Source organism: Heptranchias perlo, chromosome 24 (genome assembly GCF_035084215.1).
Source record: "Heptranchias perlo isolate sHepPer1 chromosome 24, sHepPer1.hap1, whole genome shotgun sequence".
Classification (NCBI taxonomy): domain Eukaryota; kingdom Metazoa; phylum Chordata; class Chondrichthyes; order Hexanchiformes; family Hexanchidae; genus Heptranchias; species Heptranchias perlo.
In genome coordinates, this window is record NC_090348.1 from 13,530,844 (window position 1) to 13,549,218 (window position 18,375).

Below are 18,375 nucleotides of genomic sequence, written 5' to 3' on the forward strand. Positions count from 1 at the left end.
GAAAGAAACTGTTCTCATTGGCGGAAGGGTCAAGAACCAGAGGGCATAGTTTTAAGGTGATTGGCAAAAGAACCAAAGGTGACATGAGGGACATTTTTTTTACGCAGCGAGTGGTTGGGATCTGGAATGCACTGCCCAAGGGAGTGATAGAGGCAGATTCAATCATGGCCTTCAAAAGGGAACTGGATAAGTACTTGAAATGAAAAAATGAGCAGGTCTACGGGGATAGGGCGAGGGAGTGGGACTAGCTGGATTGCTCGTGCATAGAGCCGGCGCGGATTCAACGGGCCGAATGGCCTCCTTCTGTACTGTAACCTTTCTATGATTCTATGACATAGCGCCATGGGATCTTTTACATCCAATTGAACAGATAGAACATTGGTTTAATGTCTCATCCAGAAGGACAAGCACTTCCAGCAGAGCAGCACTGCACTGGAACGCCTGTGTAGATTGTGTTCCTAAATCCTGGATTGGGCTTGAAGTCACAACCTTCTGCTTCAGAAGAAAGAGCCAAGCTGATGCATAGATTAAAATGTCTGGAAAGGGAAGTTGAGATAAATCAGGAAGTAACTTGGGCTATAGGAACCTGTTAATTGTAATAGGGCAAATAACCAATGGAGGTAGAGTTCCACAGCTTTCACATCATGAGAAAGAATGCACCTGAGATAAATTAATTAAATCAAATAAACTTGATATTAAATTAAATACAACATTGTATTATGGATTATGCCAGCAAAACCAATGTTGTAAAATGTCTGAATTTTTTGCATTTAGGGGAATGTTTTGTCATTGGACAATCGCACTTTAAGAGTTTTGATGATAAGTATTTCACCTTCAGTGGGATGTGCCAATACTTACTAGCAAAGGATTGTGAAGATAACACATTTTCTGCCTTCATAGAGAAAGTGCAGGTACAGCAGATGGACATTTTTACTCTGTTGAATGTTAAATAATGCCCAGTGGCTAACAGCAATGTTCAGTGCTTTGAACTCTCTTCCCCAGTGTGCAGATGACCCAGATGCAGTTTGCATAAGATCGGCTACACTGAAGTTCCAAGAGCTGGGAAACATGACTATTAAACTTAAACATGGTGGTAGAGTTTCAGTGAATGGCATGGACATACAGCCACCGTTAATTCAAGGTTTGCACTTAATTATTACCTATGGAAACTATGCATTATGAGAGTCTAAGGGTTTTGTATAATGAAGGAACCTTTTCAGTTGCTGTTCAGTTCTGTTAACTGGTTAAAAGAAAAAGAAAGTAGTTAAAACAGAGAACAGGCTCTTCTTGCTCTATATCCCTCTGCCCTGTCTTGCTTTCCTTAATTTGGATTCTGGGAAGCTCCATTTCCACTTCCAATAATATGGGTTCCTGGTGACTATGTGGGACTTTCCCTCACCTCTTCCTCCACAGACCCCTGCTCCAATATAGTCACCCGTTGACTTCCCTACTGCCTTCCAGGCCTACTCTCCAACCACACTCCTTTATAGGCTGTGGCGTCAGGGGAGGAGATTTAAGGGCCAATTTTAACTCCCGATGGGAGTAGTGTGGACAGGTACTGAGACAGAGAGCAAACCATCATGGCTTCCGCAGGGTGAGGCCTGGGAGGTTTTAACTCTTGGTCTGATCTGCATCTTTCCCATTATGTTGCCGCTCCAACCTGGCAGGAAGCGATGGCTGGCTGGCAGGTCGGATTTCGGGTGGTAGGTGGCGCCACCGGAGACTCGAAGGAACGGTCCCCAGCACTCGGGTAAGTGGTTGGGAGGGGTGTCAGGAGGGCCTCTGGTCGGGGGTGGGAAGCCTGGAGCAGGGGAGGCCCATGGACTTGTTGTGGGACCCGGAGGAGCACTCCTGTTCCCCCTAGCCCACAAGGAAACTAATAAAAAAATCCACTTAACTTTCTGTGCCTCTCCTGGCCCAGTCTCCTTTTACCTGGCAGGGAAGCCACAAAAAGCTTCTCTGCGTAGGGCACGGGTTAAAATTGCAGTTGGGCCCAATGATGTCATCGAAGCTCGATCTGCATATTTAAAGGAGGACCCCGCTGCCTTCTGGCAGATGTCCCCCTCGCCTGCTCAGAAGAGCAGGTTAAGATTGCAATGGGATTGGTGCGGGTAAGTCGCAAGGATCATTTTAATTGCCTGCCCGCCTGCCTGGTTTCTGTCGGGTGGTTAGAGTTAAAGTATTACTATGTTATATGTCTGTTTTGCCTTTAAAACTGCAAAGTCTCATTATCGGTTTATTAAACTTTGCAACATTTACAGTTGTTAAATGACTCGCGAGCGCCATCATTGTTGTAGGTGTGATTTCCTGATACCTTTGCACTGCCGTTAATAAAATTATATGCTCGCAAATTGAACAGTTGAAAGCGTCATATTCCTGCAATTTTGTTAGAATTTTGTTATTACTGGAAAAAGACTTCCTTTTCTCCTGTTTTAATAAAAAGAGGATTGTTGGGCAGCAGGTGATTCTGTTGTAGGTGATTATAGGTGAGGATCTATCTTTACTGCTGATAGCGGGTAGAATATAAACCCTTTACATGGTAATTTGATATAAATATGGGGTTACCCAGCTAAGAATGATGGATGAAAGTCTCTTTCATCTACTAACTGTAAGGATCCCATGTGAAATAAGTTTGGACAGTCTCCATTCAGTCCCCAGTGGGCATGAACCTACACTACTTCCCTAATTTGACACGAATTGGAAATCTCACTAAGAAGCACAAAGATGGCTATTGTTGGAAATTGGTTAAGTGAGGCCCCTTGTTGGGGCTGAACAGAGGGAGCTTTACTTTGTATCTAGTTTTGGGTGAGGTTGGGAGCATATATGTTGTGATACACAAGTTACCACAATTGTGTGGGACAGGCTGGATGGATCGAAGGGTCTTTTCCTGTCCATCATTGTTCGTATGTTTGTATGTTGGTTGTGATTGCCTAACCTGGGAGTATTTGATGCTGGCACTGGGTGTTTCAAAGGGGAAGGAATCCATTACCCAGCAATAACATTTCAGCTTGATAAGCACAAAAATATTTCTAAAAATGGAAATAAAATAGATAATTCCAGTTGAAAAACTAGCACTAGTACAGGAACAATGGGCTGAATGGCCCTGAGTAATTTCTATGAATGTAAGTCTCACTTAAAGAGACAGGAAGCAAGCTGGTTATTTTCACAACAATACTTTGTTTAAAATTACATTGTTGTTTATATAAGTACAATTATTCTGATTGACACAAACTTTCTTGTAGGTTTGCTCCATATTCAGCACACTGTTCTGTCATCAGTTCGGGTGATCTACGATGAGGATTTTCAGTTTGACTGGGATGGTTACGGAAAGGTTTATCTGAAGGTGCGCCCTGAAACATGTAGAAGTATATCAGATTCTGCACTGCTCTGGCACTGAATTAACTTTCACCTTCTTTCTTTAGCTGAATGCCATATACACAGGTATGACCTGCGGCCTGTGTGGAAATTTCAATGGAAATCAAGGAGACGACTTCCTCACACCATCAGGACTTGTTGAAACGGAGATGGTCAATTTTGGGAACTCCTGGAAGATCAATGGGGGCTGTGCTGACTTGAAGCAGATACAAGCCGACCCGTGCAATTTAAATCCTAAGAGAGGTAACTGGGTTTGAATACATTTTGGAGAAGTCTTGAATGTGCCTTGTTTAAATCAGCATGGATATATATATATAAATATATACTTAAATATTCTCTCTGGCTTTTTGGCTTAGTGCAGAGTGAAAAATAAGGACGTTAAACCAGTCTAAAGGAAGCATTAAGAGATCCTGTGCCGTCAGCTAGGACCCACACTTGACGGGAAAAATTGGTGTTGCAGTGTCATAGCATGACCTCCGACCCGCACTCTCTTTGAATGTGATTCCCTGCTCGGAATGCTGAATCGACCCTTAGATTAAATATTTAGCATACTTAGCATAGAAAGTCATCCATTCTGATCTTTATGGTGTGAAAAACTAAAATGAAAATTTCACAACAAACCTTCATTTTGGTTATAACTATAATAGCGCTACTTAAAGCTTGTCCAAAAATGGATATGATTGTTTTGTAATGCTGTTAATCCTTGGCATGCACTGGGATATTTTAAAAAGGCTAAAAAGGTTCATTCACTTCCAGGGGAGGTGTTTTCTGGTATGGCAGAATTATTAAAGCTGGTTTTCCTTCAATGTTTTTTTTAAATTGATGTATCTTAAGATTAGAAATAAAATCATTACTGTGAGATGATTATCCTTTCCCTCTAATAATAAAAAAGCCCGAAAAATAAACATTAAAAAAAGTGGCACTCCTGCTGCTAACTGGAAACTCGACTCATGGGACTAATCTATGAGGACATATGTAAACACAGTCACATGATTTATTGAAACAATTGTTCTATGGAAATAATGATTGTGTTGTTACCATAACCAAGTGAAGGAAGAGGGAGCTAGAAACTCCAGACTTTAAACACAGCAATATGTGCCTCCTAGCCCTTGTCATTCAGTAAGATACCCAATCCATATATTTTTCTCACAAAGGAAATATTTTGCTTAGTTTATCATTATGCTGCACACTAGTAGTTCATAATAATCAAAAAAAAGTCAAATAGCAATGATGTTATTGTTGTGCTTCTCTAACAAAACTCTGGGAAGGACCCAAATGATGTAATGTTTGACTGGATAACTAGAGTGAACACCTGGAGGGATCATGCTACAACCTCCGGTGCTACTGATAACTGAACTGTTGCACGCCGCAGAGACTCCTAAGCAAGGCATCAGCTTGCATTGTATCTTTTTATTTGAAATACTGTTGCAGTACAGCATCATTAGTCCTGCATTATTTTTCATGGATATGTTCAGCATTTAAGCGTAGATAAATAAATAGAGTTGTCAATGTAGGGCCGAAACACAACTATATGTAGCTGCAAAAATAATACTATTGTGAGCTTAATTCAATGATCATAAAGTCCTTTTTACCAGATGGAAACATGACTCAAAAGGAGGCAAAAATAGAATCAATAAACAGGAACTCTATTTGGAGGGCCAAAGAATAAAGTCTGAACTTTACAGCTAGTGAAGGTGAGGTATTTTTTAAAAGCATTTGCTCTTCTTTCACTTCTTTCCTTGCTGTGCACAATCTCCGACTGAGAGGGCAGACGTGTCACCTGCTCCTAGGCCTCCACTCAAGGTGCACAAGGGCACCTGGCCTCCACTTGGTGCTTCTCCACTGCAATGTAGCTGAGTTTGATAAATCAACACATGGGGGAATCATGCACAAGGCTATATACTACCATCTAGGTGCACTGTGCCACGCAGCTTGTATGCTACCATCTTGTGACAGTGTGCAGGAAGCCTTGATCAATGGGAATGGAAGTCAAAGAATAAGAGCTATAACAGCTTGATCTCCGACCTGTGTTCCAGTTGAGCAAGGAATGCTGAATTTAACTTTATCTATCCTAGCACTTTAGGTATATGTTCAAATTTTAAAAAGGCTTCAAATGTGTTTCTTAACTATCCAATATATTATTTCTTCCATTGTGAGCTCCTATTAAACCACTGTAATTCTCTGTAACCCTATTTTCTGTTAATTATCACTAACACTATCGTCAAACAGGTATTGCCATTCACTCCAGATCAAGTATAGGATCCAACATGACTATGATATTTCTCATTAGCTGTTAAAGTTCCTTTGATCTCTGTGACACCACATTTCCAGAGTCGCCAACCAGACTATCAATCTAAGGTAAAACAGAAAAAGCTGGAAATACACAGCAAATCAGCCAGCATCTGTGGAAGGAACAATCAGTTGATGTTTCAGGCTTGTGCCTGCTTCAGAAGGGCGCAAGCCCAAAAGGTTGATTGTCTGTTTCTTCCACAGATGTTGACTGAACTGCTTTGTGTTTCCAGCTTTTTTTATTTTTGTTTCAGATTTCCAGCATTTACAATACTTTTCATTTGTCAAACTACTATAATTAGTTTAGATTACCATGGTCCTGGTGAAATTGGAAATGATGTTTCAAAATTATTCATATTAAATTGATACATCAAGGGTATGGTAGTGTAGTGGTTATGTTACTGGACGAGTAATCCAGAGGCCTGGATTATTAGTCCAGAGAACGTCAGTTCAAATCCCACCATGGCAGTTTGAAAATTTTGAATTGTTAAAGAAAAAATCAATTTGGAATAAAGAGCTATTATCAGTAAAAGTGACCATGAAGCCCATCAGATTGTTGTAAAAACCCAGCTGGTTCATTAATGTCCTTTAGGGAAGGAAACATGCCGTCCTTACACGCTCTGTCCTATGCGTGACCACAATCCCACACCATTGTGGTCGACTCTTAAATGCCCTCTGAAATGGCCTAGCAAGCCACTCATTTGTATCAAACCTCTACAAAGAATAAAACCAGATGGACTCAGTTGCGATCTAGGCATCGAATCAGGACACGACAAAGCCCAGTCAACCCTGCAAAGTCCTCCTCGCTAACATATGGGGACTGGTTTCAAAGTTGGGAGAGCTAGCCCATAGACTGGTCAAGTAACAGTAAATAGGTATAATTCTGTAAGTGATACTCACAGAATTATACTGATCTACTGCACTGTCCTTGTGGAGACCAAGTCCCGTCTTCACACTGAGGACATCCTCCATCATCCATTGTGTCATCTGGCACTACCACCGTGCTAAGTGGGATAGATTAAGAACAGATCTAGCAGCTCAAAACTGAGCATCCATGAGACTCTGTGGGCCATCAGCAGCAGCAGAAGTGTATCCCGCCAAAATCTGTAACCTCATGGCCCGGCATATCCCTCACTCCTCCAACACCATCAAGCCAGATGACCAACCTTGGTTCAATGAGGAATGTAGAAGAGCATGCCAAGAACAGCACCAGGCATACCTGAAAATGAGGTGTCAACCTGGTGAAGCTACAACACAGGACTACATGTGAAGCTAAACAGTGGAAGCAGCATGCTATAGACAGAGCTAAGCGAACTCACAACCAACGGATCTGATCAAAGCTCTGTAGTCCTGCCACATCCAGTCATGAATGGTAGTGGACAATTAAGCAAATAACAGGAAAAGGAGCCTCCATGAACATCCCCATCCTCAATGATGAAGGGAGCTCAGCACATGAGTGCAAAACACAAGGCTGAAGTTTTCACGACAATCTTCAGCCAGAAGTGCCGAGTGGAAGATCTTTCTCGGCCTCCACTCGAGGTCTCCACCATCACAGATGCCAGTCTTTAGCCAATTTGATTCACTCCGTGTTATATCAAGAAACAGCCGAGTGCACTTGACACAGAAAAGGCTACGGGCTCCGACAACATCCTGGCTGTAGTGCTGAAGACTTGTGCTCCAGAACTAGCCACATCTCTAGCCAAGCTATTCCAGTACAGCTACAACACTGGCATCTACCCGACAATGTGGAAAATTGCCCAGGTATGTCCTGTCCACAAAAAGCAGGACAAATCCAATCCGGCCAATTACTGCCTTATCAGCCTACTCTCAATCATCAGCAAAGTGATGGAAGGAATCATCAATGGTGCTTTCAAGCTTCACTTACTCACCACTAATCTGCTCACCGATGCTCAGTTTGGGTTCTGCCAAGACCATTTGTCTCCAGACCTCATTACAACCTTGATCCCAACATGGACACAAGAGTTGAATTCCAGAGATGAGTTGAGCATGACTGTCCTTGACATCAAGGCAGCATTCGACCGAGTGTGGCATCAAGGAGCCCTAGTAAAACTGAAGACAGTGGGAATTCGGGGAAAATTATCCATTGGCTGGAGTCATACCTGACATAAAGGAAGATGGTTGTGGTTGTTGGAGGCCAATCGTCTCAGCCCCAGGACATCACTGCACGAGTTCCTCAGGGTAGCGTCCTAGGCCCAACTGTCTTCAGCTGCTTCACCTCCAAGTTCCCCTCCAAGTCACATATCATCCCGACTTGGAAATGTATCGACATTCCTTTATTGTCTCTGGGTCAAAATCCTGGAACTCCCTACCTAACAGCACTGTGGGAGTATCTTCACCACATAGACTACAGCGGTTCAAGAAGAAGGCCCACCACCACCTTCTCAAGGACAACTAGAGATAAGCAATAATTGCCGACTTTGGCAATGATGCCCACATCCCAAGAATGAATTCAAAAAAGAGAGCAATAGATACAAAGCCATTCTCCCAGTATTTAATACAAACTTATTCCCTTGGATACCATCGTATCGCAAATTTTTGTTCTTGTGGAATCACTAATATTGTACACATCCGTCTTGCTATTGCTACTATAAAAATATCAGAAAGCTTTATGCTTTATGATTAAGTTTGAGTGAATTAACCATTAGTTAATTTGGTTTAACTTGAACTGAGCCAAGCTAATAAACCTCCCTCACCAAATAGTTTAGCGTCTCATTTTGTTCTCTACAGAGAAATGGATACTAGCATCCTCATCTTTTCTGGGGTACAGGGACTTGAAAACACAAGGTATGGCACTCTGGCCTTAGGGGAAATGATACAGAAAAAACTTTTTAAACATCAAATTTCTTACTACCTATCTCCCTAATCTAAGCATCTTGCAGCAGATAATTCCTTGTATTCTATCAGGCATTTAACCGTGCGCTGGACCAGACTGATGTGGTCAGTATTTGATTAAACTTTCTGATTTTAATGGTGCAATTTTTAATGAACCTTTTCTTCTCTCCGATTATCAGATTGCATTTCTGTATAGTCATGTAGAGTCTCTCAATCTCTCAAGCGCTAACCCTGAGTTATCACCTACAATTGCTGTCACACTGCAGTTCTTGTCTTGCTGATTCCTATGGGCTTCAGTATTTTAAGGATATCTTTAATTTGTAGGAAGTATATCAGATACTGACAGCATGCTGACGCTAAATGTTGGAACTGACACTCTTATCACAGCGGGGAGCCACAGGTTAAGTCCCAGTCGGCTCAATTTCCAATCTCAGTCACACTGACAGAGGTTGGGCAGTGGCTATTGCACTTTCACAAGTAAGGCTGTCCGAACGAATCATGAGCAATGAAGAGATAAGGGATTTCTGATGACCTCACAAGTCAGTGGCTGGCCATAACAAGTGCCTGCATAACACTGAAATGAGTTGAAGTTTGTAATTTGTCATTCGAGAAAATCTGCTGAAGCTGCTCTGTGATGTCACCTTATCATTACAATGTCACACCCAAAGAAAAATATGGTTAAATTCACCAATCAGTGAGAAGCCACACTTAAAGGGAGCACAGATTGGAGAATCATCTTATAGCTCTAATCGTACTCCCTTTTAGTGTGGCTTGTTGTGGGAATGCAAGATGGAGGAATTTATTTTTATTTCTATTAGTGATATTCTCAAGTGATATAAAAGATATTAATATTTAAGATATTATTTATTTATTGCAAAGTTCCACTTCCTACTGCTAAATAATATAGGTGAACACTGTGATGGAGTTAAGATATAGATCAGCCATGATCTAATTGAATGGTGGAACAGACTCGAGGGGCTGAACTCCTGTTCTTATATTCCTATGTTCCTGTGTAACACTGTGATATGTTTCTTTCAGGACCTGTGCTGCTGCGTGCAGAATAATAGAAGCCAGCCCCAGGTGTATTGGGGTAATTTTTTGTCTTCATGAGAGGTAATAGAACTTGTCCAATTGAAATCAATGGAATGAAAATCAGACCCGTTCTAGAACGGGTGGACAATCCGTTCCACCAGATTACTGCCCACGCAGTGAAGACAAAAATTTACCCCATTGTTTTTCAGTAAGACTATCTCATCTCATCACATGGGCAGCCTGTACCTATTATTTTGCAGTTACCCCCCCTCTTTTTTTTGTCACGTGTTGTGTAGTTCAATGTCAAAATCCAACAACTGCTAGCGACAACAGAAAAAAAATTGGTGGTGGTAACACAAGCTATAACCTGCATGGCAAAACTCCAAGTCTGTTTGCACCCCTGGCCACTCTCACAATCCTGCAGGATCTTTACTAGCCATTAATACAGTATATTAATCCCTTCAAGGTGGGTAAAGCATTTGTTCTAACTATTAACCAAAATGGAGGGGAGACTAGGTGGCACAATGGGATAGCAAATTGCCCGTTCATTTCTGGGATTTCAATTCAAATCTTATGCAGACTGATGGAATGACACTCTCCTTTCAATGTAAAAGTTCTTTATGAAATGAATTTGTGCAGTCTCAAGCTAGTTTTTAGTGAGCTTGATTTGACACTAATTGAATCACAACTATTAACCTCACTCCGGGGCCATAAGAATTTCTGGTGAAGGTGATGGAAAAATTCACACTAGGGCACATCTTGAGCTAAGGTACCAAGTTGGAACAGGGAGCTTTGCTCTATAGCTAGTAGTGCTATATCTGACTTGGGTGTGCGTGACGCTGACGGTGAGTGAAAAATTGGAAAAGTTCCCACACTGATATCGTTGACCTTGAGGGGTACAATTTCCACATCCCAAATTTTCAAGCACAGGTAATGATGGGGAATTAACATTAAAAAGGATAAAGAAATAGGGTGTTCCTTTACTGACTGTTGATGTTTGTGTTTCCTGTTGTTCAGGTATTTTCTTAATATCGAGCAGTAAATAACTACAATTATATTTCCTGCCCACAGGACATTCAAAGGTCTTTTATAAGCAGGTTTTGACCAAATAGCTCATCAATCAAGGCAAAGCCTGTATTCAAATCTTAAAATGACACACATACCTTGGCTTCTTGTAAGCTTCATGGCATCTTTTTCATTCCATAATAACTGAAGGGCATCTTTGGCCTTTAGCCACTGGATCCTTCCACAGCTTGTCTTGAAAAGGAAGTGTTATGATGCCCCAATGTTTTATGGGGTAAAATCACACAGTGTGATATTACTTAATATATACATGTCCAGTATTTAAACAAAGGCACTAACATGTTTAAAATAATGCAGACAAAGAAATTTCATATGAATGCCTGAATCTGGCTAAGTGATGCTCACCGGGATGTTTAGGCACTTTAGTAAAATGGGGGGAGATATTTTCTCACCTTGTGCTATGCAACATCCACCAGGCACTTGATAAACTGGTTCTGAGTGAAGTAAGGAGTCCAGTCATGACTTTTACTGAAGTTACCATTTGTGGTATAAACGCAGCAGGCTGCCCCAAGCAAGGACGTAATTAGGTTTATAGTAGTACACATTTCTAACGTTACATGACAACCAAAACAAGTTACAGTTTACCCTTTCATAGATTTCAAAGTATTTAATATTTAGCACTGGTAAAGTAGAATCTGTTTCCTCATTGTTAGTGGCTGATATGTGTGCATTAGAGAGAATTGTTTCCAGACTACAACCAAATGTGAGGTTTTCTCCCAGAATTAGCATTGTTCAGAAAAATTGCCTGGGTCCCAAGCACAATATTTATTTCATTGTTGAAATAATGTGTGCACTTTTTGCCTCTTGTTTTTTATATCATATATTGCATAGCCACCATCTCCTTCCCCCCTCCATTTATAATGGGGGCAATTTTAACCTAACTTGCCTGGCGGGAAACCGACAGGATCATGTGCAACGTGGGTTTTACACCCCACCAATTGAAGCCAGTGGAGAGTAAATCCAGCGTTCCATCCAATCCTGTTGGTTTCCCGCCAGTGGAGTTAGGATGAAATTGCCCGCAATGTGTTTAGAATTTCTGTTTGAGAAACAAACCTTACTGGGAATCTTCATCATAGTATAACATTTGTGTTTCAGTGAAGTATGCGGAGGAGGTGTGCTCTGTTCTCCTGTTAACCGAGTTTGAGCCATGCCACCATGAGGTGAATCCTGCACCATTCCTCAAGATCTGTCACTATGATGTTTGTGCCTGCTCCAATGGCAATGAATGCCTGTGTTCTGCTGTTTCCAGTTATGCAGCAATATGTGCTAGGAAAGGTGTGCTAATTAACTGGAGGTCCCCAGACTTTTGTGGTAAGTGATTTTTGCTCTCTCTCTCTTTTATTTATTTTCTAAGTGGAAAACCAAACCTTAACTCACTATTCAGTGCTGTACTGAAAGGGGTGCTGCATTGTCAGAGGTTCTGTCCTCTGGACAAGGTGCCCCAGTCTACCTGTTCAGGTAGAAGTTAAAGATCCTGTGGTACTATTCGAAGAAGAGGAGGGAATTCTCTAGGTGTCTTAGTCAAAATTCGTCTCTTAACCAAAACCATCAAAAACAGCTTAACTGATCATTCATCTCATTGCTGTTTGTGGGATCGTGCTGTATGCAAATTTGGCTGCTGCATTGTCTACATAACAACAGTGACTGCATTTCAAAAGTAATTTGTGTGAAGCATTTTGTAATGTTTCTCAGAGATGTGAAAAGTATGCTATGTAAATACACCTGTCTTTTTCTTTCTTTATTGAAACTTTATTTTGCCAGAAATGACTTGTCCTGATGGCCAGATGTATGAACAGTGTGGCACCCCTTGTAACCAGACCTGCAGATCAGTCTCTGATCCAGACACGGATTGCACAGAATTTTGTCTCGAAGGATGCTACTGCCCACCCAATCAGTATGCCAATGAGGATGGGCAGTGTGTGCCCAAATCAGAATGCTCCTGCTACTTTAACGATGAAATATACAAACCACATGAGGATATCAATTTTGAATATACCATGTGGTAAGCTAAATGGATTGGATAACTGTGAATACTGTAAAAAAAATCCATAATGTTATCAATATTAACTGGAGTTTTAAACAGAATTCTATTGCCACTATAGTGAACAAAGTCTCAGGACATATGCAATTCACGATAGTTCAAGTGTACAGCTAGATGTATACAGCACAAATCCCAGGTGGTGATAATAGGCTAGACTTTCGGGATGGGCGCTGAGTGGGCACATTATCAGTCGTGTGCCCGTCCAATGTGGCAGTCAGGAGGCCTCATGAACAGTTTTGTAGTGAGCTGTGGGCGGATTGACATGCAATGCACATACTTTGCCCATTTCTCCTTGGATGTTGTAATCGGGGTCCTACAACATGTTTAGCAACTCGATTTGCATTTCTAAACAGCCTCCCGCCTGTTTTGGGAGTGAAGTGCTGAGCACCCATTTCAAGGCATGTGTGAAGGTTGATTCAGTCGGGCAAATGGACGCACAAAATCCCCACCAAATTTTCAACCGCCGGTCGCCCATTTTCCAGGTGAGAAACGGGTGGCCGGCAGTTGAACGTCTCCCCAACGAGTTTGTACAAAGCACTGGCACAGTCACACCTGCAGTATTGTGTACAGTTGTGGTCATCGTATTACAGTAAGGATATTCAGACATTGGAGGCAGTGCAGAAAAAGGCAATCAAACTGCTAGCTAGTTTAATGTATCTTAGCTATGATGAGGGATTGAAGAACTTGGGATTGCTCACTCTGGAGAAGAGAAGGCTTAGGGAGATATATTGAAGTACAGTATTCAACCGTCTGAAGGGACCAGATAAACTGCACCCTGACGACATGTTCAAGATTGCCACAAACTAGAAGAAGAGGACATGGGCTCGAACATAAGAGGGAAGATGCACAGACAGTTTAGAATTAACTATGCAGAGGGTGAACATGTGAATGGACTGCTCAGGGAGGCAGTAGAGTCAGATAGTATAGAAAATATAAGGGCGAATTGGATAGCTATCTGAGGGAGTGGGCTATTGAGAGGTATTAGTTTTTGGGATTGGTCAGATGCAGTGCAGAGCCTTCTCTGGCCCTCTGTTTACCTATGTTCCTACATAACTGTTCAAATCGGTAAGTATGAGGGGTGAATTGGCTAAGGTAGATTGGGAAAGTAGATTAATAGGTATGATGGTAGATAAGCAATGGCAAACATTTAAAGAAATAATTCATAATTCTCAACCAATATACATTCCCTTGAAGAATAAAAGCTCCATGGGAAAAGTGATCCAACCGTGGCTAACTAGAGAAGTTAAGGATAGTATTAGATTAAAAGATGCTTACAATGTTGCCAAAAAAGTAGTAAGCCTAAGGATTGGGAGGGTTTTAGAAATCAGCAATGGATGACCAAGAAATTAATAAAGAGGGAGAAAATTGAATATGAGAGGAAACTAGCAAGAAATATAAAAACAGATTGTAAGAGCTTCTACAAGTGTGTAAAAAGGAAGAGATTATCGAAACTAAATGTGCGTCCCTTAGAGGCAGAGATGGGAGAAATTATAATGAGGAATAAAGAAATGGCAGAGATGTTAAACAAATATTTTGTATCTGTCTTCACAGTAGAAGACACAAAAAACATACTGGAAATAATGGGGAACCAAGAGTCTAATGAGAGTGAGGAACTTAAAGTAATTAAGATTAGTAAAGAAAAAGTACTGGAGAAATTAATGGGACTAAAAGTCGACAAATCCTCTAGACCTGATGGCCTACATCCTAGGGTTTTAAAAGAGGTGGCTACAGCGATAGTGGATGCAATGGTTTTAATCTTCCAGAATTCCCTAGATTCCAGAACAGTCCCTGTGGATTGGTAGGTAGCAAATGTAACCCCACTATTCAAGAAAGGAGGGAGAGAGAAAACAGGGAACTACAGGCCAGTTAGCCTGACATCAGTAGTAGGGAAAATGCTAGAATCTATTATTAAAGACGTAGTAACAGGGCACTTAGAAAATCACAATATGATTAGACAGAGTCAACATGGTTTTATGAAAGGGAAATCGCGTTTGACAAATTTGTTAGAGTTTTTTGAGGGTGTAACTAGCAGGGTAGTTAAGAGGAAACCAGTGTGTTAACTGTATTCATGTGATTAATTAGTGTTAATTGTATTCAGGTGATGTGTATCAATTGGGAACTCTCATGTATCCATTTATAAGAGAGCTGATCTTGGGTGTGGAGTGGGTGTAACGTGGATCTCTGTGAATAAAGGCTTGGAAACAACTGAAGACCAGGCTCTAGTATTCTATCCTTCACCACCAGGCCATCTAGTTTATAACACAGTGGATGTAGAATATTTGGATATTCAAAAGGCATGCAATAAGGTGCCATACAAGAGGTTGTTACACAAGTTTAGGGCTTATGGGTTTGGGGGTAATATATTAGCATGGATTGAGGATTGGTTAATGGACAGAAAACAGAGAGTAGGAATAAACGGGTAATTTTTGGGTTGGCAGGTTGTAGCGAGTGGGGTGCCGCAAGGATCAGTGCTTGGGCTTCAGCTGTTCACAATATATATCAATGACTTAGATGAAGGGACCGAGTGTAATGTATCCAAGTTTGCTGACAATACAAAGCTAGGTGGAAAAGTAAGCTGTGCGGAGGACACAGAGTCTGCAAAGGGATGTAGACAGGTTAAGTGAATGGGTGAGAAGATGGCAGATGGAATATAATGTGGGGAAATGTGAAATTATCCACTTTGGTAGGAAGAATACAAAAGCAGAATATTTTGTAAAAGGTGAGAGACTAAGAAATGTTGGTATTCAGAGGGATTTGGGTGTCCTTGTACATGAATCACAGAAAGTTAACAAGCAGGTACAGCAAGCAATTAGGAAGGCAAATGATATGTTAGCCTTTATTGCAGGGGGGTGGAGTATAAGAGTAAGGATTGCTGCAATTATATAGTGCTCTGGTGAGACCACACCTGGAGTACTGTGTACAGTTTTGGTCTCCTTACCTAAGGAAGGATATACTTGCCTTTAGAGGTGGTGCAATAAAGGTTCACTAGATTGATTCCTGGGATGAGAGGGTTGTCCTATGAGGAGCGATTGAGTAAAATGGGCCTATATTCTCTGGAGTTTAAAAGAATGAGAGGTGATCTTATTGAAACGTTTGAAATTGTTAGAGGGCTTGGCAGGGTAGATGGTGAGAGGTTGTTTCCTCTGGCTGGAAAGTCTAGAACTAGGGGTCATAGTCTCAAGATAAGAGGTCAGTCATTTCGGACTGAGATGAGGAAAACTTTCTTCACTCAGAGGGTTGTGAATCTTTGGAATTCTCTACCCCAGAGGGCTGTGAATGCTCAGTCGTAGAGTATATTCAAAATTGAGATTGATAGATTTTTGGACACTAAGGGAATCAAGGGATATGGGTTTAGGGCAGGAAAGTGAAGTTGTGGTAGTAGATCAGCCATGATCTTATTGAATGGCAGAGCAGGCTCGAGGGGCCAAATAGCCTACTACTGCTTCTATTTCTTATGTTCTTAAATGTGTTACATGCACTTTTTCCAGGGTGGCCTACACTGACTGGTTTCTGCAAGTCTTCTACATTTCTGGCCATTGATCTCTTAGTTAAACAAATGTTTCCTTTCCGGTTGTTTTTAACCTAGCATTGAATCACTGTTTAGATTGTGCTAGTGTCAGTTACAAAACACGGAATGGATTAAATCGCTACCAGCATGGTATTTACACCATTAGTAAATGGTGATTTGTTGTGCAGTAGTGTAAAACAGAAGGGTAAATTTTCATCTTCATCACCTGGGCGGTGAAGATGAAAATGACCCCCAGTATTAGCTTCACAAAATCCTGTACTCATGAATGGATATTGGAATCAAATTCTTGTGTCTTCCTATCTGATGCATTCCTGTTCTCACCTGGAACAGCGCAGAGGAGGGAACAGAATGAGGTCCCACATGAGGAGGGAAAATTGGGGAGTAAGTCCACAGAGCCATTGCCAAGAAAATTTTAGCAATAAGGATTCCCAGAGCAATGGAAGCAGATTGGCTGGGCATACTAGATGGGGAAATTGAATGAGATAGGTACACACTCTTTAAGTAGTCCCTCTATTAAAAATACTAGTTGGTCTTCTTTGACATTGCTCATGTGTTTCTGGTGCATGGTTGGGATGGTTAGTTGCTAATCGGGTTTGGCCCTTTACAGCCACTGTACAATAATCCTTATATCGAGTATGTCTTAATTCCTGTTTGATGAGGGAGCTATGCAGATTGGCAGGTAATTGTAAATTTCTGTCTCCATGTCAGGAAAAAAAACCAGCTTCAATTTCTTTCTCTTGTATAAAAAAAATACTTTAAATGTAATGTCTACAATGCGATGGATGGTCTCAAAACTTTTATACTAATGGATAAAAACAGAATTTTCCTCAACAGGTTGGTCTTTGTACTGCAACAAACTGGTTTTCCCAATCAAATGTTGCAGCCCCTGGACTGCCTGGTGGAAGGTGGCGGTCGGCCTGGGATAGCGACTGTAATGCCCCCAAAGTGCAGCAGTGGAAGCGGAGAGTCTAGAAGAGGCTTCCTCTCCCTCCAATTTGCCCCCTCTCTCTTACCTGCATTGGCCTTGCCCTATGCTGAGCCCTGAAAAGCTGCAGTTTCTTTCACCTTCGGGGCTCTTCTCTCCCCTTTAAGGCCCATCCCTGCCTCCTGTGCTGCTGCAGCGGCATCCTCACTATAGCTGGAGTTTCCTCAGGGGCACTGGTGGTCTCCCTCTTGGTGATGAGAATCTGCCATGCCAAGGAAAATCCAACCCAGTGGTTCACAACTATAACTGATGGATCAGATTACACCCGGATGCTTAACGTTTTTGCTTATTTCAAGCATAAACATGAGAAGAGCCACATGTGGATGAAAGGTTTCCTCTGTGTGCTAGGTATAGCAAATTCTTAAATGCTTTTTTAAAAGAATAATGTGGTTTGGGAATTATTTGTTAATGAGAATGAATGTTTGTGGTGCATCCTTAGAGAGGGTGCAGAGGAGATTTACTAGAATGGTACCAGGGATGAGAGACTTCAGTTATTTGGAGAGACTAGAGAAACTGGGGTTGTTTTCCTTCGAGCAGAGAAGGTTAAGGGGAGATTTAGTAGAGGCGTTCAAATCATGAACAGTTTTGATGAAGTAAATAAGGAGAAACTGTTTCCAGTGGTAGAAGGGTCGGTAACCAGAGGACACAGATTTAAGGTAATTGGCAAAAGAACCAGAAGTGACGTGAGGAAAAAATGTTTTACGCAGCGAGTTGCTATGATCTGGAATGCACTGCCTGAAAGGGCGGTGGAAGCAGCTTCAATAATAATTTTCAAAAGGGAATTGGATAAATACTTGAAGGGGAAAAATTTGCATGGCCAGGGGAAAATAGCAGGGGAGTGGAACCAATTGGATAGCTCTTTCAAAGAGCCGGCACAGGCACGATGGGCTGAATGGCCTCCTTCTGTGTTGCTCTTTCTACCTCTCTTTCAAATATGGCAGAAAGTACTGATTGCATACATGCACTGGCTTTTGTTTATTTTCACATTTTCAAACATTCTATGATTCAATGAAATATTTTGTTAATCAGGCTAGGATTGGATCAGTTTTGAATTAGTCCAGATGTATAGAATTTGGGGTTTATTATTAAATTTGAGTACGATTATTGTAAATAATACACTGAAATACAGGAAGTAATGAGCGGAGCAATTAACCTCACAGAATCTGCTCAGATGCACAAGGATTTGTC

General features: G+C 41.4%; 1 protein-coding gene across 1 annotated transcript in view; it reads left to right on the forward strand.

Moving 5' to 3' along the window:
- Positions 1-18,375, forward strand: part of vwf (von Willebrand factor) — a 99,796-nt gene that overhangs the window by 12,160 nt on the left and 69,261 nt on the right. The window contains exons 11-16 of the mRNA XM_068004792.1: positions 775-911; positions 1,003-1,141; positions 3,243-3,343; positions 3,423-3,618; positions 11,728-11,943; positions 12,394-12,634. Of these exons, the coding sequence (XP_067860893.1) occupies positions 775-911; positions 1,003-1,141; positions 3,243-3,343; positions 3,423-3,618; positions 11,728-11,943; positions 12,394-12,634 (1,030 nt within the window). The remainder of the gene's footprint in view (positions 1-774; positions 912-1,002; positions 1,142-3,242; positions 3,344-3,422; positions 3,619-11,727; positions 11,944-12,393; positions 12,635-18,375) is intronic.